Genomic DNA, 23,091 nt, shown 5'->3' with positions numbered 1-23,091 from the left:
CTTAGTGCAAAACAGCTATATGTGTTCTAGTAAACAAGCATAATTAACTATATATATATATATATAGATATATAGATAGATATATAGATATATATATGTTTATTATACCGTATTTATGCATTACTATATCTGTCTTTACACGTGTTGCACAAATATTTAGTAAATGTAATAAACTTAACCAAGAATGTTTAAAAAAATCATTCAGAACATGTGTAGGTGAACGTAAATATATCTGCACAAACCGACACTAGTGAGTAACATTTTTAGACAGTTCAAAAAGCAACGCAAATCGCGAAGCGTCTGTGTGCCGACTCGAACAAGCTTTTGCAGAATACATCAACTGACAAGAGGTTGGCCCGCCCTCTCCGAGTTTTGGTAGTCGTGATTCGTCAATTCTTGGTAGCAGAGCGAGCCGTCATTGGCCAATTCTTGGTAGCCGAAACGGGGCGTGAATGGTCAATTATTGGTAGCCGATACAGGCCGCGATTGGCCCGTGCTTTCAATTCTTGGAAGAATTACCTCGACTCACGGCTGCTGGGAGGCGCCCCTCAGAAAAAGACTCCAGTTCAACACGTAAATGTGTGTGGAGAGCACAATGCATATGTCAAAAAGAAACATAACCTGTCCCAAGCAAAGAACCTTTCTGTAACATCACTTGGCATTCAAAGACATCAATGGACGAGGGAGTGATACGTTGTCACAGCTGCTGTGTGAGCTCTCTGTTGTTCACAGTTACAAAGAGAGTATGGGAGTCGATAAAAGGTTGAAGAAAAAAAAAATGGCAGTAATGTTTGTGAAAAAATGAACTGTAAAATGTGCATTTGAAGTAAACGGTGTGTCACAGGTGTATTGCAATCCGTCAAACAGAGTTGAAAAGGACTATCGTTAAGAGATCCGAGGACAAAGAGCCACAGGAGATACGGATTTCAGTGCTCAAAACACCTGAATCAACAAATCTGCCAACAAGGCTGCACAGCATCCACTTTCTGTGTACGCATTTAAATGAATAACTAAAGGAAGTTAATATTACTGTCTAATTGGAAATGCAAATATGCCATACCAGAATATTAACACTATCCATAGACCACAATGCTTATCTAAACTTCATTTGTTGTTGTTAAGCCGTTACAGTGATGCAATAGTCAAACTAACAGAAAGATGATATAGCAGACAGAACTACTTCTGAAATGCGTGGAGCCAAGTAGCTGTGGTGGCCTAAGAGTAAGTGTGTGTCTGTCTGTCTGTCTGTCTCCTCAGTCACAGCACTCACTATGTAGCGGTCCGGTGCCGCTAAGATTCACACCGTCAATATGACAGGGATTTATTTATTTTTATAGAGGAGATCCCAGGGACACTCCCAGCCTTGGCCCGACCCGCACACACTCGCAAACAGAGACAAAAAAGCACACTGGGAACTAACAACAATTAAAGAATATAATGAAATTAAATAATATAAATGAAAATAATAATACCACCCCTGTACCCCTACGGCGATAATACGTTGAACACACAAACACAAACAACCCCCAGCAGCAAAGTCCATGGAAAACAGCACTGGATGTAATGAAATGATGAAGATAATAAGTCCAGAGAGCGGTACGTTGAAAGGGAATGAAAAGACAGTCCTACTGGTAGTCCCTGAAAATGGTGAAGACGGGTGGACAGTTCAGGAGCGCTCCTTTTCTTGCTGGAAGGCCATGACTCCCTATCAGTCCTCAGCACACAGGTAGACGGATGATAATCCAGACCAACAGCAAAACAATCCAGGACATGACGACTAAATACGATTAAACAACAGAAGGCAGCCAGACAGGTACACAGAATACAACACTTTTTTTTTTTTTTTCTTTGGACACCTGCCCTCCTTTTAAACCCTTCTGACCACCTTTAATCCCAGCAGCCCTTGCAGGGACAGCTGGGAGATGCAGTTTTAACTAATAGTAGCACTACTACAACTACTCATCCATCCATCCATTATCCAACCCGCTATATTCTAACTTCAGGGTCACGGGGGTCTGCTGGAGCCAATCCCAGCCAACATAGGTTGTAAGGCAGGAAACAAACCCCAGGCAGGGTGCCAGCCCACCACAGGACACACACTCACACACCAAGCACACACTAGGGACAGTTAAGAAACACTAATGCACCTAACCTGCATGTCTTTGGACTGTGGGAGGAAACCCACGCAGACATGGGGAGAACAACTCCACACAGGGAGGACCCGGGAAGCAAACCTAAATGCGAGCCAGCAGCGCTACCCACTGCGCCACCGTGCTGCCCACTGCTACGACTACAACATACAAATTAATCATCACGCTTCAGTTACCTTTTGCTACTGAGTTCCTGAATGCATAACAGAAATTTAACTTTTTATTTTCTCTTGGCATCAGTTCCTTTGTTCAGTTTCTTTGGCATTCATTTCCAGGTTCTCTTTAAATATCGCGTCTGTGTAAAGACAAGGTCACTGACACCAAGTGAGAAATAAAATGCACTTATGTTATATGAATGTGAAGGAGAATCGAATTATCAGTAAAATCTGCCATCTGCTGTGAAGGTAGAAGGTCAACTTGACTCCGAAATCAACTGTTTATACACTAAAACAAAGGTAAGACTCCTAAAAAGATAATTAAATTGAGGGTACAACTTTAATATGCCCTTAGGTGAAAGGCGAGAGCTCATATTCGGCATATTTATCCAGCAGGTATCCTTTGTTGTGAACCATTCAAACTGCAATTCATATTGGTGTTCTGAGGCCAGCAAGTCAAAAGAAGAAGACGTTCAGATATCAGGTCAACCTACTAGATCACCAGTGGGCCAAACGAAATGCTTGGAAACTTGACCATGGCGATTTGAGGATGGGGTGCAGCTAGTGTGCCAAGTGTGGGCACAAAGAAGCAAAGGATCTGTGAACAAAGCAGCTTGCGTGGAACTACTACAGCGAAACCATACGTCAGCAACATGACCTTCCTTTCATGTTACATGATTTACCTGCAAGGAGAGCAGGATGTGTTGTAACCCATAAAAAAAATGAAAGTAACAAAAAGTTGAAAAAGGTCAAGTAAATATTTTGCTGCCAAATCTCCGTTTCCTTATTCTATTTCAAATAAAATTCTCTTCTTTGAATAGAAACACAGCTTTGAATTACAGAGAAAATATTAACACACACAAGGCTCACTGACAGAGTGATTTAACTGTGCTCACCACTCCACAATTCTTGTATCGACACCAGTCGTGACATATCCAGCTGTCAGATTTGAATTATTATCATGGAAACCAGTTTATAGTTTGGCACCAAACAGAAAGTCCAGAAGAAGCTGGATGGCCAGTCACCCTCAATCAGATAAACACTGGCTTTTCTTTTACTGTTGACTTTGGCCACCAGATGTGTATTTTCACAAGTGTTTGTGTGACTTATAGTTCATTTATTTTTTCGTTTTCTCCTATGTTGGTAGCTAGCATTCATCCTGTCCCATATTATTACTACTAGCGGTGTTACCAGGCTTCATCCAGGAAATCTGAGCTCAACACCTGAACAAACTTACCAGGAAGGCCTTCTCCATGACAGGGTGACTCCTGGACACACTGGAACCTGTGGTGGAAAAGAGGATGGTGGCAAAACTGGATGCCATCATGAAAAGTCCCCTCCTAGAGGCACTGTCTTGAAGCACTTTTATCCACAGGCTCATTCCACTACGATGTGCTAAGAAGCGCCTCTGCAGGGTCTTTTCTGCCGCGCAATTCAATGCATTCTGCCGGCTTACTCTTCAACTTCATTTTGAAATATTTAAGTATTGATTTGTCTGATGAGTCTCTCTTCTTGTTTTTTATGTTTCTGGTGCTGTATGATCTGAATTTTCCCTCGGGATCAATACAGTTTATCTAATCTAAATTTCATAAGGCAATGGGCGTCAGTTGTACTGCAGTCAGTTAACCTGATTGTATAAGATGAACATTTAACTACATGCATATCTGTAGACATTATTTGTAGGTTATTTTTGTGCTTAAGGGTTTAGACTTCAGACCCTAAGGTTGTGGGTTCAAATCCTGTGCCGACACTGTATGACTATAAGCAAGTCACTTCACCTGCCTGTGCTCCATTTTGAAAAACAAACGAAATTGTATCTCACATGTGGTGAGTCAGCTTGGATAAAGGCATCATTAAAAAAATATCATTATTGTCGGGTCATTGGGACTGCTTACTCCTGAAATTGCTATATACTGTACAATTGTCCACGAGTAAAACATTCCTGCATTACATCAATTCCTGCTTTTTGTGCTTTTCCTAGTGACTTGGCTTTTGTTGATTTGTCTTTGCAAAACAAAATTTTACAGTAAAGCGTGTTCTTTTGAATTGAAATGGGTAATCGGTAGGAATAACATGAAATCTGATTATATAGTATCATCAGTAGATGTTTATGATTTTAATTTGTTTACCCCAATCAGTCAAATACAGTATTTCTTTTTGTGTTTTATGTTTTGTTTGGGAGCCCCCTTTAAACTCCTCAATGTGAAAGTAGATGCAAAACCGTGCTTGAAGCGAACATAAATAAGTGTCGTGTGTTATACTGATGTATTAACGTGAAGAATGCAAAGCAGTAGCTTTCAGCATCATAATACAATTTCTGTGGCTTTCCCATTAGAAATTCTAGCACCACTTACAATTGTGCGATTTAAGTGCCGCAGTCAAAAGAGCAGGGCGAGGACAGTTCTTCCTTGGAGTTTTTTCGTTTCTGCAATCAGAGGAGGCCCAAGTTCTCTTGTAATGTTTTTGGCGCACAAATTTGAAACGGGTTGGGGGCACATGCTTACGTATGTGTGCCCTGGGGTGGGTTCTTGTCTAAAGCCCAATTATTTTGTGATTTGTATTTATATATTACTAGCAAAATACCCGCGCTTCGCAGCAGAAAAGAAGTGTGTTAAAGAAGTCATGAAAAAGGAAACATTTTAAAAATAACAGTCTCGTTTATACCCTGTGTCTTCTCATTAAACTTGTATCTCGCGAATATCGTATTCGTCGTAGGCATGACAAACGTCAGCGGCAGCCTGTCTATAAACTTCATTTAAACTTACGGTTTGTATTGTGCTTTGTTTTCGCAGTAGCTGCACTTATGAATATGCTTGTATGCGTCTCTCGCTTCATATTTTATTGCTGCGTTCTCAATTGTGTAATGCATTTTTTGTTCAGCGCTCTTTGGCACTCTTCCTTGTTCTCTATGTACTGCGTTCACAGTCAGTTCATGTGAGCCGCTCTCGTGTGATCTTGCGATGTCCACGGCTTTATTTAATGTTAGCGAAGACCCGGCACTTAAAAGTTTCTCTCGCACTTTCGCTCAGTTTGTGCCAAACACTAGTCTATCCCTGACCATCTCATCTTCGTTTGCATAAGCACAGACCTTCACCTGTGCTGTGAATATTTACCTTATATGGGCAGGCACTCAATTACGTGGGAGGCGTAATGATGCGGGACGCAACTCCGCCTCACACGGCGACCGAGCTGCAGGCTATGGCCGTATATATGGTCGAAAGTAGGTTCCAGTTATGACCGTTATGCGTAGAATTTCGAAATAAAACCTGCCTAACTTTTGTAAGTAAGCTGTAAGGAATGAGCCTGCTAAATTTCAGCCTTCTACCTACACGGGAACTTGGAGAATTAGTGATGAGTCAGTCAGTCAGTCAGTCAGGGCTTTGCCTTTTATTAGTATAGATAGATACTAGCTGTGCAAGCCCGTGCTGTAAAAAGCCCAGGGTCCTAGAAACTATTGAAATTGTCAGAAAAAAAATTGAAATGTAGAGATGTCAGGTAATTGAAAGAAACTACTCTGGGCGTTTCTCTCCTAGGAGGTTTCGTTTTGCTGACGTGCTCTCCTTTCTTGTGTATTAGCGGCTAAGCGATTTTGTCTTTCTTCGGAGGTTTGGTTTTGCCGATGTGCTCACCTCGCTTGTGTATTAGCGGCTAAGAGAGTGACTCTTTCCTCGAAGATGGAGCCCTTACCCCAACTCCACCCCTCACTTCCGGGCTGGACAGACACACACACACTTCCACATGTAGACATTTATATACAAGATATAATATTATTATATATATATATATATATATATATATATATATATATATATATATATATATATATATATATATATATATATATATATATATATATATATATATATAAATTTGCTAAAATCATTTAAATTAATTTTTTTCCTCATTAATGTACATACAGCACCCCATATTGACAGACACAAAAATAATTTTTGAAATTGTTGCAGATATATTAAAAAAGAGAAACTGAAATATCACATGGTCCTAAGTATTCAGACCCTTTGCTGTGACACTCATATTTAACTCCGGTGCTTTCTATTTCTTCTGATCATGCTTGAGATCACCTTCATTTGAGTCCAGCTGTGTTTGATTATACTGATTGGACTTGATTAGGAAAGCCACACAAACGTCTATATAAGACGTCAGAGCAAACGAGAATCATGAATTCAAAGGAACTGCCTGAAGAGCTCAGAGACAGAATTGTGGCAAGGCACAGATCTGGCCAAGGTTACAAAAAAAATTTCTGCGGCACTTAAGGTTCCCAAGAGCACAGTGGCCTCCATAATCCTTAAATGGGAGACGTTTGGGACGACCAGAACCCTTCCTAGAGCTGGCCGTCCGGCCAAGCTGAGTTACCGGGGGGGAAGAGCCTTGGTGAGAGAGGTAAAGAAGAACCCAAAGATCACTTTGGCTGAGCTCCAGAGATGCAGTCAGGAGATGGGAGAAAGTTATAGAAAGTCAACCATCACTGTAGCCCTCCACCAGTCAGGGCTTTATGCCAGAGTGGCCTGTCGGAAGCCTCTCCTCAGTGCAAGACACATGACAGCCCACATGGAGTTTGCTAAAAGACACCTGAAGGACTCTTGAAGACCTGAAGACCAAGATAGAACTTTTTGGCCTTAATTCTAAGTGGTATGTGTGGAGACAACCAGGCACTGCTCATCACTTGTCCAATACAGTCCCCACAGTGAAGCATGGCGGTGGCAGCATCATGCTGTGGGGGTGTTTTTCAGCTGCAGGGACAGGACGACTGGTTGCAATCGAGAGAAAGATGAATGCGGCCAAGTACAGGGATATCCTGGACAAAAACCTTCTCCAGAGTGCTAAGGACCTCAGACTGGGCCGAAGGTTTACCTTCCAACAAGAAAATGACCCTAAGCCCACAGCTAAAATAATGAAGGAGTGGCTTCACAACTCTGTGACTGTTCTTGAATGGCCCAGCCAGAGCCCTGACTGAAACCCAATTGAGCATCTCTGGAGAGATCTAAAAATGGCTGTCCACCAACGTTTACCATCTAACCGGACAGAACTGGAGAGGATTTGCAAGGAGGAATGGCAGAGGATCCCCAAATCCAGATGTGAAAAACTTGTTGCATCTTTCCCAAGAAGACTCATGGCTGTATGAGCTCAAAAGGGTGTTTCTACTAAATACTGAGCAAAGGGTCTGAATACTTAGGACCATGTGATATTTCAGTTTTTCTTTTTTAATAAATCTGCAACAATTTCTAAAATTCTTTTTTTTTGTTGTCTGTCAAGATGGGGTACTGTGTGTACATTAATGAGGAAAAAAATTAATTTAAATGATTTTAGCAAATGGCTGCAATATAACAAAGAGTGAAAAATTGAAGGGGGTCTGAATACTTTCCGTACCCACTGTATATCATATATATTTTTTTTTATATTGCTCAGAAAAATTAAGGGAGTACTTAATTAGCCCAGTCTAACACCAAATGAAAGAAGCTTGAGGGATATTAATGTGTCCAGTTAGGAAGCATAAGTGATTGTGAATCAACTTTACATACTTTGGTGCAAATAAAAGTGACAAGAGGTGCACTGGAGAGGCAACAGCAAAACACCCTAAAACGAGAAGATAGAAGTGTATCAATTAGAAACATCCATTCATCAGTTAATTTTCTATTTTAATTTTCCATTACAGAGTCCTGACAGTATTACGTATATGGCAAGATGCAGATTTATAAATCATGAACCCTACTGGTAGTAAATTAAAAATGACAAATGTGCTTCATCACAGAGCACAATATTTTGCTTGTAACACTCAAGATTTCAAAAAGCCACTTCACACACACACACAGTTGTATGAAATCTGACAAGTTCACTGGTTCCGATATGCAGGGCAGAACATTTCAATCAAAAAGCCAGAAAATTATTGGTGGTAACAGAAAAATAAATCGGAAAAACTTAAGGAACATGTCAAATTTCTACAGTCCATATGAACTAATCCATTCTTGTTAGATTTTTGCAAAACTCTGATCATGGAGAATTACAGACCCTTCATTTAGTAATCAAGTCAAGTCAAGTGGGCTTTATTGCCATGCCATTCCTACACATACTTTGGTATGTTATACAATGGCAAGCAATTATGTTTCCCAGGTCCATAGTGCAATGTTTAGACAATGAATATGACAATGTAACAATAAAGAAGGGTGGGTAATTTAATATCAGGGGATGTAGAAGAAGGAGCAACATCTGTACAAGCTAACCTCATGTTGACAAACTTCAATCAATGATGGCAGAAGATGCGCAATGGACATGGAATGACCCTAAGGGGGCACACAAAGGGACAGGGGGTAACATGATGTTTAAGAGCTGGACTGCCTGTGGGAAGAAGCTGTTGCTCACTCTGTGCATTGTTAAATCTGCAGACCTTAGTACCTTCTGTCAGATAGAAGAAGTGAAAACAGATTGTAGAAGGGAACCTGCAAATGCTGGAGGACTTATGGATGCAGTGCTTTCTAAAACATGTCCATAATGGAAGGAAGAGAAGATATTAAGCATTTCAATTTAAAAAACCTGCTGCATCCCAAACACATATCCATCTACCACTTCCACGGGTAGTCCTGCTGCCTGGCAATAAAGAGACCAGGGTTTCCTCCAGGTGGTCCAGTTTATCTCCCACAGACCAAAAACATCTGTGGTGGGTTGGCGCCCTGCCCAGCATTGGTCCCTGCCTTGCACCCTGTGTTGGCTGGGTTTGGCTCCAGCAGACCCCCGTGACCCTGTGTTTGGATTCAACGGGTTGGAAAATGAATGGATGGATGGACCAAAGACATGCAAGTTAGGTGAAGTGGTGACACTAGATTGGCCCCAGTATGTGTTTAGTGTGGTGTGTGTTCACCAGATGATGGACCGACGCCCTGTTCGGGGTTTGTTCCAGCCTCACCTTGCACCCTATGTTAGCTGGGTTAGACTCCAGCTCCCCTGTGACCCTGGTCTGGATAAAGCAGGTTAAAAAAAAAAAGTGACATGACAGGACACTTCCACAGATTCAAAACAATTGGAGACTTCCACAAGCATATTCAAATTTGTTTTGGAGTAAATGAGAAAAGTAACATGAACATTTTTATGAGCGTAACCATCCTGATGCCCTTATTGGCATCACATAAAAGGAGCAAAGGAAGAGGCAGTGACAGAAACTGGAAGTAAATGTCATTTTGATCATTGGTTTGAATAAAGAGGACTGATCTCAGGAGACAATACTAAGGCTTGGAAGGAACCCACGGAAGATGAAAGGGTGATCGCGGTTATCACTCAGAGTTCTTTCTGTTAAAAAATGGACAACCCAAATGGCATGCCTGTCTTGTCAGCAGATATGCCAGAATACAATGTAATCCTTAAAATTAAAAAAATTAAATTAACAGGTTAGTCTAAATCTTCCTGCCCATTCCCCTACATGCTGGAAGAGGTTATGCAAGCTGAAGCAGACCGTAGCATTAATAAACTGAATAAGTTTCTCACACATGCACAATAACCTCAGCGAAAGCATGTCCCCTTCTGTGAACTCGAGGAAAGGAAAGAAAAAATTCAAAGAAACTGAATCACAGCTGATGAAGAAGTATGCTGTAAAAGACCCCCAAGAGAACAGAAGTAAAAAAACAAAAGAGGTTTCTGAGAGCCTGGCTTTGCACAAGCTTCTCACAGGGTCGGAAAGAAGAATCTGAACACACAGACAGAATGCTAGCACCAGACAGCTGGCCGACCTCAACATTTTAGGATTGCCTGAAAGCAGCAATGAGTAAGTGTCAAGTGTCAGACGCACTGCACTATCATTGCATCTCCATGTTATGGCGATTGTAATTCATGAAGTTATAATACACCAAAGCTTTGGGATTACTTCTGTCAAAGCGATGGAGTACATGTGTCAAAAAAGTGGGCAATGAGCAAAATGTCAGTTCCAGAAAGGTTACTGTATGCCTTGAAAGTTTAGTTTTAGTGCATCTGTACTACCAGGAACATCTGACTTGGAAAAGACTGTGGACACTATAATCAGTCCGTCATTTTCTAAGCCACTTACAGTAGTCCTGAACGGGGTCCCGGGAGGTCTGCTGGAGCCTATCCCAGCTAGCATAGGGTGCAGGGCAGGAAGAAACCCTGGACAGGCTGCCAGCCCTTTGCAGGGGTGGACACTACAATATGCTAACTACAATATATGGGCAATAGCATTAAATAATGGCAGAATTTGCTGTAATAAATAATATTCTCAAACATGCTAGTAAAAAGCCACCTTAGTAAAATGATAAGTGTGTCGGTGTGACCATCTGGTTGCTGTGATTCTGTCATTCCAACAGATGGTGCATCACAAACATTACCATTACTTTTACGAATTCCATACCAAATAGTAACAGAGAGATGTCATGTAATTTTCTAACCCATTTAAACCAGACCTAGCATAGTGCACAAGGCAAGAGTAAACCCTAGACAGGGTGTCCAGTCCATCGCAGGGTGAATCCTCACACACAAGAGCCAATTTAGCATTACCAACTGACCTAACCTTCATGTATTTGAATGGAGGGAGCAAACCGGAGCACCCAAAGGAAACCCAGGGAGATACAGGGAGAACATGCAAACATGCACCATATTGTCATAGACACGTCGCAGCTCAGCTACTTAAATTTTTCCAGTTTCACTCAGAATATTGTCCTTAAGTTCCTCTAATGTCTTTGGATTTTTGACATACACTTTTCCCTTCGGGCGGCACGGTGGAGCAGTGGGTAGTGCTGCAGCCTCGCAGTAAGGAGACCCGGGTTCACTTCCTCGGTCTTCCCTGCGTGGAGTTTGCATGTTCTCCATGTGTCTGTGTGGGTTTCCTCCAGGTGGTCCTGTTTCCTCCCACAGTCCAAAGACATGCAGGTTAGGTGCATTGGCGATCTTAAATTCTCCCTAGTGTGTGTATGTGCCCTGCGGTGGGTTGGCGCCCTGCTCAGGGTTTGTTCCTGCTTTGAGCCCTGTGCTGTCTGGCCCTGTGTTTGGATATAGTGGGTTGGACAATGACTGACTGACTGACTGACTTTTCCCTTCAGATTGCCCCACAGGTAAAACTCGCAGGTGATCTTGGTAGCCACAAACATTTGTTGACAGTTCATTCCTTTTTGAAGACGTTGTGAATTTGAGAAAGTGGCTCGCAAGAAGTGTGACATGTCACACCATCCTGTTCAAAGTCGGTGTACCGACTGGCTCACAGCTTCCTTACTAATGCACAGTTTGGGCCGCTGACTCCATTACGACAATGAGGCTCTGCGATCTCAATGGTTCCCACCTGTATAATAGCTTGAGCCAGCTGGAGACGGTTCTATTTTTCATGTGCCACCCTTTACTACAAGTACAGCATAATTAAAAACAAAAAATTCTACCTCTTGGACCTAACTTAGGCTTAGATGATAGCAAAATGTCCACACTTCTATCAATTTCCTAAACCTGCTTAGCTGAGTACAAGGGAATCAGGCAGGACAGCATTACACTGCACAGAAGACTCACTTGTACACATTCAGTGTTGTCAGTTATCAAAATACATGTCTTGTGATGAAGAGGAAAACTAAAATAACTGGACAGAACCCACTTGGACATGGGAACAATATACACACTCCACACAGTGACCAGGCTCTGGACTCACATCCAAACTGCTGGAGCTACAAGGCCGGACTGGCACTAACCAGCATACTGCTGTGTGGCCATACGGTCAAATATGTCAAACCAGAAAATCTCCTCGGCACCCTCTGTCAAGATGGAGGCTCTGGGCAGCCACAACAGAGAGTGGAAGGAACACAAAAAAAGAATGGAAAACAACACAGAAGTACAATCCAGTAAAGAAACCACCATGTATCTGGGGCAATGGTGTGCAGCATCATTTTAAAGCAGGCTTCTTCTTTAGCTAGACTGATGGTGACAGAGGAGAAGGTTAGTCCTCTTTCAGGGTTTTACAGATGTCTGCTCTGACCTGAAGCACAGATAATTCCATGATTTTATATAATTGTGGGTTGGAATATATGGCACATATGAGCTTATTTGCTCCTCTCAGGTAAAAAGATTATATTTAATGACACAGATAAAAGAATTAAGAATGGAATCAGAATAAAGGAACCTTAGATAATGGAGGATATGATCCAGCAAGTTAAAAAGAACAATGAGTATAGAAATAGTAGAAGACAGGCTGAACAAACAAATAAAGAATCACATAGCAAAATTGACTAGAGACAGCAAAATGGCTGGAAAATTGTTTTGTAACAAATGTACCAAAAAAGAAAATCGGAAGGACATGGCAGAAACATACATCATGAATTACCAATCTAGAATGGAGCAATCTAAACTGGAAAAGACAAAAGCAGACAAAGAGCAAAATAAATACTGTACAGTACAGTAAATAAGCCTTCAAAATGAGTTATATGACTCTCAGTTTAATATGGCAAGCCAGAAACATTCAGGATTGAACAGACACAAAGTAATGAAAACCCCAGTCGAAAAGTGCTAGGAGCTCATTGTGACTTCCAGTAGTCTGCTTTCTACGGTAGCAAATGCTAATGCAAATAACTGTCAGCAACTGTAATGTAAAATCCCCAAACGTTCTAGCTGCTGGATCATGATGATATTTCTAGTGAATATGAGATCATCAAATCCGCTTAATCCAATTTCAAGCTGCAGGAAGCCAGTGTCTATCCGCAGCAGAATGGGGCAAAAGGCAGGAACCAGCCCTGGCCCGTGTGTACTCATGAACACACACAAATTAGAATAGCCCTGGAAATAAAACAAGATAAATTATATTCCACTTTTGGTGGTTCAGTTTCAGACATTCAACATTTAGTTATCTCGCTAACCCTCAGGAATTTCACACTTTGCTGACAAAGCAGGGATCCACCTAAAGTCAGCCCATTATAAGCAGGAGAACAAGCAAGTATTGTTTTACAAGCAATTTGATCCAGCAGACGCTAAGCATTAAAGTGAAAAGGTTGAGCGAAATGCATTGGATTGGCTCTAACACACTATAATTTATCAAATTTAGCTAAAAATGCAATTAAGTTCACCAGCAAATGAGAACATCAAAAGTAATAACTTTACAGGCTACAAATTACTGTGATAGTATAAACGACTTATGAACGTATTTCTTAACCAAGCAGTAAAATGAGTAACAAATCTCGTAAAGATATCTAATTAGTAACCTAAGTAAATAAGTACATTTTCTCAAAATATCTAATTAGTAACCCAAATAAATAAGTGCATTTTCTCAAGCTATATAATTAGTAACCCAAGTAGAAAAGCGCATTTTCTCAAAGTTGTCATAAATGCCAGATAAACAGGCTGGCGTCTGCTACACGTCTAGCGGCTTCGAGCACCACTGAGAATTGTGCTTCATTTTCACTTGATTTCTAATGGCAACCCATGCAGCTCAGGCTCAGAAGGACAGAGAGCAAGACACACACACAAACCCACACACACACACCTGAGTCAGTCTGGCAGTGAAATCCTGCAAGGGGCAATTAAAAATAAGCAGGGAAGTGTGAATATCCTGGGACTCGCTGGGATTCAGATTGCACAAAAATACTCAAAAGAAAACAAAAAGACATCTTTGGAGAACAAAAAAAAAAAAAAAAGGGTGGACGCCTTCATGGAAATGAACAATGCCTTGTACCCGAGGCTGCAGGACAGACCCCAACTCAAAGCGCAATATGTGTTGGTGAGATTGGTTAGATGGGAGAAGGCAAATAACTTTATAATTAAATAGATGAGTTATTCAGGAAGTGGAAAGGTAGAAAGGCAAAGAGAAATTTTACATTATACATATATTAACAAACTGTATTACCCTAAAACGTGTTGTATTTAGGGCTCAGAAGTATTGCTAACATTGAAAGCTTTTTTGTATAAAATATTCTTCATCTTTTCCCACAGGTTCAAAGATCCCCGTATTACCATAAACCGAATTCTGGAGACAATACGACTCCACCTAGGGTGGCTTGGGGCCAATGACAAAAATACAGAGTGAAGAAAATGTTCATGTACTGTAGTGGCAGGAAATTTTGGTGGAAGGGAAATTGTGCTAACCATCACAACACCATTGGTGTACTTTCTCGGTCGATAGATTAGACTCAACTTCAGATCACACTGTGGTATTTCTCGTTTCTCACCGACTGCTACAGATGCATCACGCAGAGCTTTGGTGCTCTGCCATGAGGTGAAAAATGGCAGACCAAGGGATTAAATGAACAAGAGGTTGAGGAGATGATGAATGAGCAATGCCAAAACAAGGAAAACGAGCCTAAGAAACACCTAAACCCAAAACGTAGACAGAAATCTAATTTGGGAAACAGTCGTAAGTTTGTAGCAAGTTGAAATCTAAAACACTTCTGAAATATTACTAAAAGTAGTTAAACACTGACAGTGGAAGTACAGAGCAGCCATCTTACATATCGTTTCTCCAGTGACATCACTCAATGCAACTTGTGTGTGCCATTACCTAGCAAGCCACTAGAAAACTAATTATGAGAGAAAGTACAGAAGCTGGTAGACGGGTGCAAGTGAAACAACCTGCCTCTCTATGTTGATAAAACTAAAGAGATGATTGTGAATTCAACAAGACCTACACTGCCCACACTTCATCTTACATAAAGAGTTCTGTGGCAGAAAGAGTGAAAAGCACCAAATAACTTGGTGTGGACCTGGTGGAGGACCTGATGTGGGCGATCAATACATCCTCATTGACCAAGAAAGTACAGCAGCATCACCACTCTCTGTGCCACCTGAAGAGGGCAAGCCTCCCACTCAATATCCTCACCACATTCTATAGGGGCACCACTGAAAGAGTCCTGACCAGCTGTATCACTGTCTGGTATTGAAACTGTAATGTGTGTGACCACAAGTTTGTACAATATATAATATGCACTGCAGAGACCATCATCAGGACTTCTCTTCCTTCCATCATAGACATGTTCACAAAGTGCTGCCCTCAACATTATGGGAGATTCTCCCACCCCACCCAAAATCTCTTTCCCCTGCTTCCATCCAGGCAGAAGGTATCAGAGTCTGCGGACCAACACTGCCAGACTGAACAACTGCTTCTTTCCTCAGGCAGTCCGTATCATGAATACAATGTTCCCCACCGCCTGTGTGTGTGCCCCCTTATCCCAGGCTCATATCTAGTTTCTGTACTGTCCTGCTTTCATTTGCATTTCTTGTCTATTGTACATCTCCTTTCATCACAGATTGTCAACATGATGTTGATTTGTACAGATGTTGTTCCTTGTTTGACATTTCCTTAAGTAAAATGTCTCACCCCTGTTTATTGTTATATCGACATAATAACTGTCTAAATATTGCACTGTGGCCCAGGGAAACAATTTCATACCATTGCATAACGTACCAAAGTACAGTATGTGTATAGATGGTATCACAATAAAGCCCACTTGACTTGACTTGACTTGAATGGACTCCACCTGCACATAATGAAGGCATTTCACAGGAATTCAAATTAAATGCACCTATGGAGATGAACTAGAAGACAATGGGGGCACTTGGCACTGTGTCACCATCCACCTAAGATGCTTCTATGAAATAAAGACTCAAGAAAGTGAATGTCTATATATTTATTTATTCATTTATGTATCTATGTATGTATGTATGAGGGTGGTCCATTAGTTAAGACTGCTAGCCCACAGCTCCACAGAGCTAGGTTCAAATCCAGCCTGGTCACAGTCGATGAAGAGTTTGCATGTTCTCCCTGTTTTCTATGGGAAGTTAAGCTGCTTCTCCCATCTGATAACATGCAGGTTAGGGGGACTGTTGACTCTTCCCTGGTCCACTATAAACAACTATGGATGGGTGTGTACGAGTGGGGCCTGGTATCCCGTCACTGCTGCTGGCACAGGCTGTAGGACTACACTACTCTGCGATGGAATAAAAGATTCCGAAAATGAAAGGATGGACTCATTTATTTCATAACATGTGCAGAATTTTGTTTTGATTATGATCTTATTTTTTATGTTGATCAATAGCAACAAAAGTAAAAATTGTAAGAGAATCTTATTGGAGATACAGGGAGCTTTAAAATCAAAATTTGGAAAGATTTTGTCATCTTAACAGGTGGATCAGGACACACTGAACGTGCCAGAATGCCCAGGAGCCAGCTGCTCGACTGGGACAAGGACTATGTCTGACTTGGTCTGTTATAAGTGACCTTAGACCCCCCAGAGGTTTACTTTCCCCAGGGACACTGCTATTTTTCTCTCATCTGTTGTCAACTGGCCGGAGTTCAACAACAATGTTAATAAACTCATACTGTTATTCTTCAATTATGTTAATCAGTTTGCTTTGTTTTACCATGTTTAAAAAAATCTGCATCTTCATATGCAAGCAAGTCTCTAAAGTTTTTAATTGCATTCCATCTGTGAACTCCGAGCCTGCACTCTGTGAACTGTGCTATACAGAAGTAAACAGAACTGAATTCTGTGTCATGTCCTATGCTGGTAACTGGCTTCACCTTCCACTAACTTATTTTTAATTTATTTTCCAATGTATTACATCATAATCCTTTAATGTCTTAAGAACCTGAAAGGCAGCAAAAATTGCTTAGCAAAGGGTAAAAGCTTAGATACACAAAAGTATTTGTAAGTGCATATTGCATGCGTTCATTGTATTTTATTTTCGCTGTACTATATTTGTACAAGAGTGCTATACCCTGAGCTTGTCCAGTGGGATATACACTTTATTAAAAATAAATTGAACGGAGCTGAATATATGACATAATAACAAAGTCCAAGGGGACAAATATGTTTTATTGCCACTGTACAATTTTAACTTTATTGTGCTTGTCATTCTGATACTGTATTGTAGTTCTTATGGTTTTCCTATTTATAGCAACAGGTGATGTTGCATGCTGTTAATAGACATTGTAAAAGGTGCTATATAGGCGCCTGACTCGACACAGACAGAAATAAATAATAAACTCAAAGGTTAAAGGAACTTTGAGTTGAGACTGTCAGGGTTTAGCTGATTTGAGTTCCATTTGTTTTTGTTTGTTTATTTTTAAAAATTAGAACGCTTTAGATGAGGTGAAAACTGGTGCGATTTCAGACTCCTTTTGATATGACGCTGCTCATTTCCAAGATTGTGCACTCACACGTGTGTTGCAGATAATAATGCGTTAGAAACTGAGTAATTTAAAAGGATAAAGCTTACTTCTTCACAATCCTATGTAAAAGGCGCTATATGGGCGCCTGAGCCGGCACAGACTCACACCCGGAGGCACGTATAATACCAAAAGAACCTTTTATTTTCTTCACCTGGTGGGCACGTCTTCCCCGTGACCCCCACAGGCACAACACAGTCCCAAGTACACAAATAAAGCACTTAAAACACACTCTTCTCTGGCGGCACCACCACTACTACTATTCCTCCTCCTCAAACTCTGGCTGGGCCCTTTTATAGTCCACCCGGAAGTGCTCCAGCTGGTTGATCGCAGCTGCACTTCCGGGTGTGATGAATACACTGCCCATACGGGCTCAGGAGTCCCAGCTGCAGCACTCCCTGGTGGCGCCTGTGGGACCCAACAGGGCTGCACCCAACTCCAATTCCCATGGAGCCCTGTGAGAAACCGAGGCACCGCACCAACCCAGGGGGTTGCCATCTAGCATCCAGGGGGAGGTATTGCACCGTCCAGGGCTGCTCCCCCTGAATATACACTGATGGGGCGTCCTAGCTGAGCATAGACCCCTGCCGTCTGCCACAATATATAAAATACACTTTGACTGGCTAACACGTCTCTAGCATTGGGTTGTTATTTTCATAGGACTGTTTTTGAGAGGTGCTTTGTGTCCCCAGCAGGGTATTATATACGCAGTAGAAGCTGTGCTCGATGTAGGCCTCTGCATTAACATGTGCAGCACATCATCCATTGGATTGTATTTTGTAATGAACTGTATGAAGTAAAAAAAATACATTGCATTTGTCACTGCAACAGATCACAATTAGATTTATTGGCCAAGTATGCAGGCATACAATGAATCTGACTCCGGTTTTAGGGAATCTCCAATTATAAGTTACGTAATCGACATACACACAATGGTTAATCACACACCTCAGATAAAAGCACAAGACAGAGAATATTAGATAGATAGATAGATAGATAGATAGATAGATAGATAGATAGATAGATAGATAGATAGATAGTTCTAGAAATGCAGATGGTGCATCACAACCATATGCAGCAATAAAATGCATTGCATTTGTCATTCAGACAGATGGTGCATCACAAACATTTGTGGTAATAAAATCCATTTCATCAAATATTTGTGATGCGTCATCTGTTGAAATGATGACAAATTGCACGCAGATACTTTGCCTTTTATTAAGGAGGATATATGAGCTAAACTAATACTAACATTAATGCTCAAGAAGTCATGAAAGGTTTGATAAAGGAGAGGCATAGCCAAACAATATGACAGTTGGAGTCCTAGTGAGATCTGCAGTTGTACTAGCGTCTATCACCACAACTTGTCACAGTAAAGGACCCCAAAGAGCACAAGAAACTAAGTCACTAGTGACAGCCTCCACGGCCTGGTAATCAAGCCCAGCAGATGCTGCCAAACAGGGAACACAAAGACTACAAAATGTGTTGGTATTGTGTGACCAGGAGAAAGTGGAGGAGTACTCCCTGTGGTGCCATTCCAAATAGAATCCAGCAAGAGAATTCCTCTTCCACCTGCTCACAGAAAACAATTCCAGCACGCCCAGCATTGAGCAGCAAAGACAAACAAGTCACTCTGCTTAGTGAGGATGCCAGGACAGTAACGTGGCCAGATACATCACAGCCCAGAAGAGCAAAAGCAAAAGATTAAGTGTACAGTTGGTGTTTGAATCATAAACACATTTTGCAGATTTTCATTTTAGTTTAAAATCATTTACTATGTTTGCAATTAGCCACTGTGCTGTTCCCATGACAGGAAAGTATTAAAGTTTTGCTGATGAAGTTCTCTTTTACACTGGGGGACGCTCACAGCCTCAACTGGGTTCAAATACTAGCCTGAACAGGGCCTCTACAGGTACAGGTGCCAAAGTGGTTCTTCAGAACAATGCCATAGGGGAACCAGTTTAAGTTCCCAACCTTCACATGAAGGTTCCAGAAAGATTCTTTATTTATTTAGATCCATTACAGGCTTCATGCAGTAAGTAATCAGGAATAGATGGTATCAGATTTGTGACATACCAATGGGTCCCGATTTCTGCGGCACACGTAGAGTAACACGGGCTCATTTCAGGTTTTCTTAATCCGTTAGTGACCTGCTACGTAGCCTACCATACATTAAATATTTCAATGCTTCCCCCCTACACAAGTAAAAGTATTTCAAAGCACAAAGAACCAACTTTATATACAAAGAACCCTCCCAGAATTAAACGGTTCATAATGAAGCAGTGGTCCGATAAAGAAACACACAACCCAGTAAAGACCTACAAAGTCCCTTTAATGAAGCGTTATTTTTTGCAAGTTCTCGTCATTGTTGGCTCGGTTTCCTCTTCCGCATCCCAAAATGTTAGGCTAGTGAGTGACTGTGCCCTGCTGTGGACTAATGTCCCGTTCAGGATTGGCTCCTGATATGTGACCGTAAAGGACCCAATACAATCCGCCCCCCGCCACACGGAGAACAAGTGAACGTTTATTACCTGAACGTAACAGGGGACACCTCGGCTCTACACGATCACGCCTTCTCAAAATGGTATAACGAACTGAAAGCGAGATCGCACGAGCTCTTTAACACAAACGTACCGTTTTTCCGGTGCTCCTTTCCACCGCTTTCTTGACCTTCCCGTAGGTTCCCTTGCCCAGCGTCTCGAGGACCTCGTAGCGGTGCTTGAGGTTGTGCTTGTGGTGATGCCTCCTGACGCCGCCTGCGCCGGCTCGGCGTTCCCAGCCCAAGGAGCCGCTCTCATCGCAGGTGGCGGAGATGTTGCGGCTGGAGTCCGATGCGCTCCCGCAGCTGTCACCCTCACCGCCTATCCAGGTGACGCCTGTCATCTAGCACAATGTCTGGAGCAGCAGGGAGGGATACGGTGGAGGAGTGAAAAGCTTGCAGGTGCCAGATGTTCAACTTCAAAGGAATCGCGTGCAGGGCATCGGAGACAACTACTCAGCTCGTCCCGGGTCGCATTTCACTTTCTGATTCTTCTTTTCTTGTGGTTTTAAACTTCCCAAATCACTGCTTGCTCTCCAGATCCATAATTTTAAAGGGTCGAAAGACATAAATAAAGTACACCTAAAAAAAAACTTTGGCAAAACACAGAGAGAAGGATTTCCGCCACGCTGTCACCGTTTTGAGTTCTCCGCTGTTTCGAAGAATGAAGGCTGTCAGTTTTTGGCGTGGGCGCTGGACGAAGCTGAAACGCTTTGCTCACACGGGCTTTGCGTCTTCACGTCCTCTTCACGAGGAGCACAAGTGCTTGCCGCTCCTCCGGAGCAAAGGCTGGCGCCCGCTAATTCTGTTTCATTTAGAGATCAAATCTCCCTGAAGAGCTCAAGATGGGAAGCGAAGGGCGGAATGTCAGCTGTGGAGTAAACGCGCAGCTGAGGCTTCAATGAAAAATGACCTGTGTTGCCCCAAATGTTATCCGTTCATAGCATGTCTCTTTTCCACAAATCACCTTTACTCCTCCCTGTATCTGCGGCTTTTGTGTCCGTGGAATGCTGCTTTCCTTTCTGGTTGCATATATGTATGAAACCCGGCACTTTGTCCGCTGTCCCGTTATCTGTACAAACCCGTTAATTAGGCTCCTTCAGCAAGCCGCCGAGAGGGCGGAGCCGCAAGGGGCGGAGTCCACACGGGTAGCACAACGCTAAATGGCAATTAGCGCGTTTCGCTAATGTCTATCATTTTCACATCCGATACGCTGCAATTATCCAGAGGCCCTGCAGCAGCTCCTCTTTTGCAAGTCGTTTTCCGTTCCCCTTTTCTGTCTAGACTCTAAAACTTCTAATCCTCGTTTTGCACGAGAGAAACTCCCAAAGTGTGCGCATTCTTGTGCTGAAAAGCCGGTTTATGTTATGGCAAAGTAGGCGTTTATTTAATTGACTCTGACAACTCTGATTTAAAGGTTATTTAACACGAACCGAGTAAAAAATGTTGGCTAGAGATGTGCAAAAAATGTGATGAGCTTGCTTGGACAGAAGTGCGGTGTATCTCGAATTGCTCCTGTTCGAAACTGTCCGAAGGGGAGACATTCGATCCAATCACACTTAGACACACACGCGCACGCACACGAAAGAGCTCACTCCCTCCTATTCAAGACTTTAAACGCATTTACTGGGTGCGAAATCATCATTTTTATTAGATTATTTATTACGTACTAAATAAGACAGCAGGCCACCAAGATGTTATGATTAATATATTTTTGAGAACATATCTGGTTATTCTGCCAGTAGTATAAAGATGCGTAAATATTAGAACGGGAGTTGGACAAGGTTATACGCAAAGCTCCATCAAATTAATAAATTGTTAATACAATTGGAGAGGTTTGTAAAAAAATATTTTACACAAATCATTTAAGCCTGTTTTATACTGGCAAGTTTATGTTTTACACTGACAATGCTATACCCTGACATTTGCCAAAGAGTGAGTAATGCTACTGGAGTGTGTTTTAAAGAAGCACATATTTACTGGAGCAGAAACACATCAGACGCTTTTTTTAGTGGTTTAGTTATGCTTAAACATCCGTCCATTTTTCTACCCTCCTTATCCAATGCAGGGTCATAGCGAAGCTGAGCCTATCCCAGCAGTCTTTAAGCGCAAGGCAGGAACAGTCCCTGGGCAGGGTGCCAGTCCATCAGAGGGTGAACACAATGCTAGTGCTAGGTTATTTTGCACCCTAGGCCAAGCTTATTAGTGTGCCAACAGTATGTTTGGTAGGTAACTTGTGCAGCTAACCCCTACTTATGATCTGTGCCCTAGGGGAATGCCTAACTCACGTTAATGGTGGCCCTGGGTGAACACAAACACCCACACTGACCACTCTTACAAATAAGGGTAACAAAGTGGTTCTTCAGAGTGAAACTAATGGGGAACCTTTTTTAGGCTCCCTAAAGAACCATCCACATGAAAGTTCCAGAAAGAACATTCCATTACCAAACATGAATAGCTGATTTTAGATTTGTGAAATACCAATAGGTCCATGATTTTTAAAAAAATTCAAGTTTTCTTTTTCTTTCAGTATCCGCGCCTGGTAGCCTACTAGATTTGTGATCTGTAAAGAAGAAGAAAGGAATGTGAAAAAGGGTTTTGGTGCCAGTTGATAATCATCATTCAAGATTGGGAAACAATAAATGAAACAATAAATGGCATGTGATGGTGCAGAACAGGTTAGCTTTCACCTAGTCAAATATTTAGCTGTATTCTAGCCAGCTCCATCCCAATTCAAAATCACATGGACCCAGAGTTCATCTTGGCAGCACTGGAAGTAAGGCGGGAGATAAACCTGGAGAGGGTGCCAGTCCATTGCAGTGCACACTTCCATACACAGTTGGCCATTAACATAACCTGCAAGTCTTTGAGGTGCTGAAGGAATAGCCAGAGAAAAATCTTCACATTAACATGGAGAGAAAAGGCCGTGCCGGGAGTGAAATCCAAGTCTGATGAATTTGTGATCCCGTGTGCTGGCGTCTTTGTCTGAGGACAGTAATCAGAAATATTCTAAAAGAAAATAAACACAGCTTGGCACAAACGGCCAGAACAAAACAAAACTCGACACACAAAGACATTCAGATGTGCCAGGTGAATCAACTG

General features: G+C 41.9%; 1 protein-coding gene across 1 annotated transcript in view; it reads right to left on the bottom strand.

Moving 5' to 3' along the window:
- LOC120540697 (NUAK family SNF1-like kinase 1) overlaps window positions 1-21,184 on the bottom strand; it is a 110,836-nt gene extending 89,652 nt beyond the window's left edge. Inside the window, exon 1 of the mRNA XM_039771680.1 lies at window positions 20,085-21,184. Coding sequence (XP_039627614.1) covers window positions 20,085-20,333 — 249 coding nt within the window. The 5' untranslated portion in view covers window positions 20,334-21,184. The remainder of the gene's footprint in view (window positions 1-20,084) is intronic.
- Between the last annotated feature and the right edge of the window lie 1,907 nt (window positions 21,185-23,091).

This window comes from Polypterus senegalus, chromosome 12, assembly GCF_016835505.1.
Source record: "Polypterus senegalus isolate Bchr_013 chromosome 12, ASM1683550v1, whole genome shotgun sequence".
Lineage (NCBI taxonomy): Eukaryota > Metazoa > Chordata > Cladistia > Polypteriformes > Polypteridae > Polypterus > Polypterus senegalus.
The sequence above is the reverse complement of the archived record's forward strand: the minus strand, read 5'-3'. Positions and strand labels throughout refer to the sequence as shown.